The 6184-nt window shown below is 41.5% G+C and overlaps 1 protein-coding gene across 3 annotated transcripts in view; it reads left to right on the plus strand.

Moving 5' to 3' along the window:
- Positions 1 to 201: 201 nt before the first annotated feature.
- SRBD1 (S1 RNA binding domain 1) overlaps positions 202 to 6184 on the plus strand; it is a 155510-nt gene continuing 149527 nt past the window's right edge. For 2 of the 3 annotated variants that reach the window (XM_014447612.2, XM_006083397.3), the window contains exons 1-2: positions 202 to 261; positions 3849 to 3928. In XM_014447612.2, the coding sequence (XP_014303098.1) occupies positions 3849 to 3928 (80 nt within the window). In that variant the 5' untranslated portion in view covers positions 202 to 261. Of the gene's footprint in view, positions 262 to 372; positions 392 to 3848; positions 3929 to 6184 lie in introns of those variants that run through there. The other variant, XM_023747165.1, reaches the window with a different exon arrangement.

The following is a 6184-nucleotide window of genomic DNA, read 5'->3' on the forward strand; positions in this document are numbered from 1 at the left end:
TCAAGAGAAAGAAAAACGGGTCCGCAACTGCTGTACGTGAGGCTCCACCTCCATCCCGCCCGCTTCGCCCGCCCACCCTTCGCTCTAGCAGCCTCACCTCGGTCCAGTGTGGCTCCACCCTACTCCGGGAGCTCAGCCCTTTTGCAGTCAGTCAAGGAGGAGAGAGGCGGGACTTCCGGAGTTTGAAAAACTTCCGGCGGGAGCCGGAAGACGCGGTCACACACACAGAATCCCGGGCCTTTGGATACGTGGTGCGGGAAGGTGAGCTGAGCGTCCGCCTTGGCGGTGTGCCTGCGGGCTAGGTTGAGCCCGGCGTCCGGGCTCCGGTGTCATGGGGGCCATGCTAACAGTTCTGAGCGCTCATTTGGGGGAGTAACATCTCTTTTTAAAAGTGAGAAGTTTTTACTGTTTGAGTTCTGTATTTACCAACTTGCATCCAGAAAACCCCTCGGAGGGTCTTAGTAAAAAAAAATGCAGCTCTTAGCTCATAGAGGCAGACAAAGGAAAGCCCGAGCAAACCTGGGTGGTTTTTATACCTCACATTTTCGGAGATGGGGGAGGAAGCATCCTTGTCACTGTCGGATCACGGCAGAATCAACTTCATTTTGAGCGGTGTGCCCGGCATCCAGGAGGCGCTGAACAGCTGTTGAGGGAAGGAGGGGTGGAAACTAGGCAACTTTCCTGGAACCTCCTACCTGACAGCATGTGATTAATGTAATGTATGTGGAATGGGAAACAGGCTACGTCTTGGTGTTTGGGGTTCTGGGTTCTATACCTTCTGCCACATAGCTCTTCCCTTAGCATAAACCCTTTAACCTCGCTGGATCTCATTCATAAAGATCGCGAGCCTCTGATTTCTGAGGCTCTTTCAGGTCTAGTATTCGTTTGTGTTGCTCAGTTGGGTATCTGCTGACATTCGGAGCACTTAGGATGGTACCCCCAGGGGAAACTTCTCTAGGTAACTCTTAGAAAGCTGTTCCCCTCTGCTCTACTTCTTAAATTTTTAAGTGGTGGTTTTTCCTATTTTAATATTAGTGTGTATGCAGGTTCCTCCGTGCCCTCCTCCCGATCTTCACTTGCCCTAGTTTAGTGCTTTTCCCCTTAGTAACATCACAGAAACCTCCCAAGTTATTGACTTGAATGTGCTCATGTGCCCAGAGAAATAAGACAGCTTGGTAGACTGGAACATCTCAAGCCACTAAGAATAAGAATGGTCTTCCATACCGTCACTTTTTCAAGAAAACAATGTGTGATTTTGCCTAATAGTGATGGGGAAAACAAATGCATACAGTATTCCTCTATAGAGACCATTTAAAAATATATTCTTATGTTCATTGAACAAGTAGTTACAGAGCAGCTATTAAATGCCCGGCTCTGTGTGATGCAGAAATGAATAAGGTTAACGTGGTTTCTTCCTTCATGGTGTTTACTGTCATGAAGTAAGCTTGCGGGATGCAGACAATAAGTAAGGATAGTTATAGGTTATATTATATAGTACTGTATAAAGGAAGTAAACGGGGTTTTATTATTTCCAGGACACCCATTTTAGGTCTAAAATGCTAAGCCAGTGGTTCTCAACCTTCCTAATGCCGCGACCCTTGAATACAGTTCCTCATGTTGTGGTGACCCCCAACCATAAAATTATTTTCGTTGCTACGTCGTAACTGTAATTTTGCTACTGTTATGAATCGTAATGTAAATATCTGATATGCAGGATGTATTTTCATTGTTACAAATTGAACATAATTAAAGCATAGTGATTAATCACAAAACAATATGTAATTATATATGTGTTTTTCGATGGTCTTAGGCGACCCCTGTGAAAGGGTCGTTCGACCCCCAAAGGGGTCTCGACCCACAGGTTGAGAACCGCTGTACTAAGCTGTAAGAGATAAGAAGGAGCCAGCCTATTGGTGAGCAGGAGGAATAGTACTCCACCCAGGGTGAACTTGAGGTGGGAAAGAATCACGCTTGTTACAGAAACTGAATGTTGTGACTGGTTGTGGCGATACAGCAAGTGTTACATATAGTTAGAAAGGTAGGCGGGGGCCAGTCCTGTGGGCACTTTAGAAGGCAGTAGTAACAAAATAAGATTTGATCATCAAATGGTTTTTAAGCATTTTCTAAATGACCTGGACTGGTATGTGGAGAATGGGTTGTAGGGGCAAGAGTGGAAGCAAAGGGGCTGGTTAAGAGGCCAGTACAGTAGTCCAGGTGAGAGATATTGGGGACTAAAGACTCACTGAAGATTATAGAGATTTAAGATATATTTTGGAGGAAAAATTTGTGACTTACTAATAGACTGGATGTGGGAGATGAAAGAAAAAAGGATTTGCAAGGCTTTCACTTAGCAAGTGAAACTTTGGGGGATAATGGATATTTTCATTATCTTGGTTGTGGAGATGTGTATACATATGTCAAAACATCAAATTTGTACAGTTTGTACAGTTTATTGCATGCCAGTTATAGCTCAATGAAGCTGTTAACATTTTTTGAAGGTTCTGGCTTAGCAAAAAATCATCTATCTTAGGTGGATGGTGGTGCAATTTATTGAGATGGGGTAGGAGTGGGTTAAGTAGGTGATATAGGTATTTAAAACCATGGAAATAGCCCGGCCAGTGTTGCTCAGTGGTTGAGTGACGACCTATGAATCAGGAGGTCTCGGTTCAGTTTGATTCCAGGTCAGGGCACATACCTGGGTTGTGGGCTGGATCCCCAGTGTAGGGCGTGCAGAAGGCGGCTGATCAATGATTGTCATCATGGATGTTTTTATCTCTCTCTTTCCCTTCCTCTCTGATATTAATAAAAATATATGTTAAAAAACCACATGGAAATAGATTAAATTTTGGTTAATCTAACAAATCCTATGACACACAGTAAGGGAATATTAGAGAATGGAGGTAGATAAACAGTTCCTAAGAACATTGGTATTTAAACTTCAGTTTAACCCTAGATAATTTATCAGCTAAAATAAATCTGCTTATTTCCTGTATCATGTCTTAATTTTTTAGAGTTGGGCCTTTGAATTTGATAAATATTTTTCAATGGCTTTAGTAATTGTTATTTAAATATTGAAACTTTTATTATAAGGGAATGGATTATCTTGTTTTAGGAATAACGTGGCTGCCTACTCAGTCAATCAACATTGTCAACTTTGCATATAAACTTCTTTATACTGTAAGAAGACATAGAAGAGGGAAAATAGTTCTTACAGTTTATAGTTTAGATGTAGTTTAATAAAGAACTATATATTTTATAGTTTGCTGTCTGATATACCCTCAAAAACACTTGTAGCCCTAACTGGTTTGGCTCAGTGGATAGAGCACCAGCCATGGTGGCAGGGCCTTGACCAGGTTCGATTCTGGTCAAGGGCTTGTACCTCGGTTTCGGGCACATCCCCAGTGGGGGGTGTGCAGGAGGCAGCTGATTGATGTTTCTCTCTCATCAATGTTTCTAACTCTCTAGCCCTCTCCCTTCCTCTCTGTTAAAAAATCATTAAAATATATATTTTTTAAAAACACTTGTAGTATACTCAAGCATATAATTCTAAAAAACTATGAATTGTCACCCTATAGGAGCTAATATTTTACCAAAGATGGCTCACACTCATCAGGCTTTTGAAACCATTGGAAAGGTGTTAGCTGCTCTTATAATTGGCGGCCACAGCCACATAAGAGGGGAAACCTGTGTTTGGGCTTTAAGTAACCCCTATTTTCCCCCCTGACAGCATTTTCTAACAGCAGAGCTATTGGAGTGTTAGTTTTGCATGACACATTTTGCAGACAAAATAAGTCATCAGTCATTCAGGTGATTCAAATCATGCTGATTTCATGTTCTATTTCTTCCAGATGTCATCATTGCCAAGAAGAGCAAAAATAAAGGTCCAGACTGCAGTACCCATAGATGAATATTCTTCCTTCTCTGAGTTGTAAGCATATTGTTTTCTTTTTATGGGGGTGGGGGGTGGGGTGGGAGAATGGTGTATATTTTAGGGAATTAATGCATTTTTTCACTAACTTATAAGTCATCTGGATTGAAGAAGGCTGTGCTTTTTTTCAATCATTCATGCAACAGATATTTATTAAATTCATGCTTTGTCCCAGGTTGTTTTGGTATTGGTACTGTTGAACAAGGAGAAAGAAAATAATGAACTAAACATTTAAAAATACATATATTTTTATTGATTTCAGAGAGGAAGGAAGAGGGAGGAAGGAATAGAAACGTCAATGATGAGAGAGAATCTTTGATTGGCTGCCTCCTGCACACCCCACACTGGGCAACGAGCTCACAACCTGGCCATGTGCCCTGAATCAGAATCAGACCGTAACCTCCTGGTTCATAGGTTCATTCCTGCCACACCAGGCAACAAACTAAAGATTTAACATAATATCTACACTATAATGTAAGCTGCAGGAAAGCAAGGAATTTTTAAATACAGGTGGGGCAAAAGTAAGTTTACAGTTGCTCATATGGAAAATAATACCATAATTAATAAATAATAATACAAGAATAAACTCTGTGTTTCACATACTCACAACTGTAAATCTACTTTTGCTCCACCCTGTATTGCTTTAGAGCAAGGTTTCTCAACCTCTACACTATTGATCAGATAATTCTTTGCTGTGGGGGACTGTCCTTTTCATTATAGGAAATGGAGCAGCATCTGGGGTATCTTATCTACTAGATGCCAATAGCATCCTCCCATTCTCCTTGACCCTCCTGCAAGGACAAAATTGTCCCCAGTTGAGAACTTCTGCTTTAGAGCACCATAGTAGGTGCCCTGAAGAAATTTGTTAAATAAACGACCGATTAATGTTAGACAGTAATAGTACTGTAAGGAAACATAAAAGAGAACAAGAGGTAAGAGAGCATGGTGAGTGGTTGGAGTGGGAGACATTTTGGTTACAGTAGTTGGGAAAGTTCTTTTGGAGTGTGTGACAAGAGATCTAAATGAGATTTGGGAGTGTAGTTTGCAAGAGACAAGGAATAGATGGATCTTCCAAGTTGTGGGACAGCAAGTGTGACAACCTGAGGCAGGAATGAGCTTGGAGTGTTCAGGGAACAGCAAGACCAGTGGCCAGACCAGAGTCACCAAGGCAGAGAGGGACTGGAAATGAGATTAAAATGGGAGAGAAGTGGTTTGATTTGGTATATATTTTAAAGATAGAGTAGACAGGAATTGGGGAAGACTGGAGGAGGATCAGGTGTGAGGGTGGTGATATCAGGAGATCTGTTTGGGGCTTGGTAAGTTTGAGATGATCGCTAGACATTGAGTGAAAGTGGGCATCCTCTTGAGTTCAGGTCAGGTTGGAGACATAAAATTGAGATTCCTCTATATTCAGCTATAGGATGAGATACGGTCATCTAGTAAAAAGAGTGTAGAGACCAGAGAGCTGAGGACTAAGTCTGAGAGGTTTCCAACATTGAAAGGTTGTGGAGAGGAGGGCAAGTAAGCCAAAGGTCTAAGGCAGTGGTTCTCAACCTTCTGGCCCTTTAAATACAGTTCCTCATGTTGTGACCCAACCATAAAATTATTTTCGTTGCTACTTCATAACTGTAATGTTGCTACTGTTATGAATCGTAATGTAAATATCTGATATGCAGGATGGTCTTAGGCGACCCCTGTGAAAGGGTGGTTCAACCGCCAAAGGGGTTGCGACCCGCAGGTTGAGAACCGCTGGTCTAAGGAGAAGCTGCCAGGGAAGCAGGAGGAAACCAGAGGAGCAGTGTCCTTTAGGTGTGAAAGATGTGCTCTAAGGAGTGAGTGCCCTGTGCTGCTGAGAGGTCAAGTGCGATTAGGAATGAGTGTTGACTAGCTGTCTTAGAACTGCCTCATGTATAATAAAATAATCCCTGTACTAAGTTTTTCTTCCTAATAACTGAAAGCACTTTGTGCCTGTCATGTAATCTTTGCATTATCCCTCTGTGAAATAAAGTTAATAATTCCTGCTTAGGGGATGATGAGATTGAGGTGAAATGAAGTCATTCAGCTCAGTTTGGTAATGGCATGAAGAACAGAACCCTGGTTTTCTGATTTTTTGGTTTTCTAAAATCTCATTCTTTTAATTCACCTGTTATTGAGCTATGTTACTTTAATGCTTTTCGGTGTTATTTATTTATTTATTTATTATTTATTTATTTATTTATTTATGACTCCTCTTAGGCTTTAGCTAGTGTCTGCCTC

The sequence above is a fragment of the Myotis lucifugus genome, unplaced genomic scaffold (genome assembly GCF_000147115.1).
Source record: "Myotis lucifugus unplaced genomic scaffold, Myoluc2.0 scaffold_6, whole genome shotgun sequence".
In the NCBI taxonomy this organism is placed as follows: Eukaryota; Metazoa; Chordata; class Mammalia; order Chiroptera; family Vespertilionidae; genus Myotis; species Myotis lucifugus.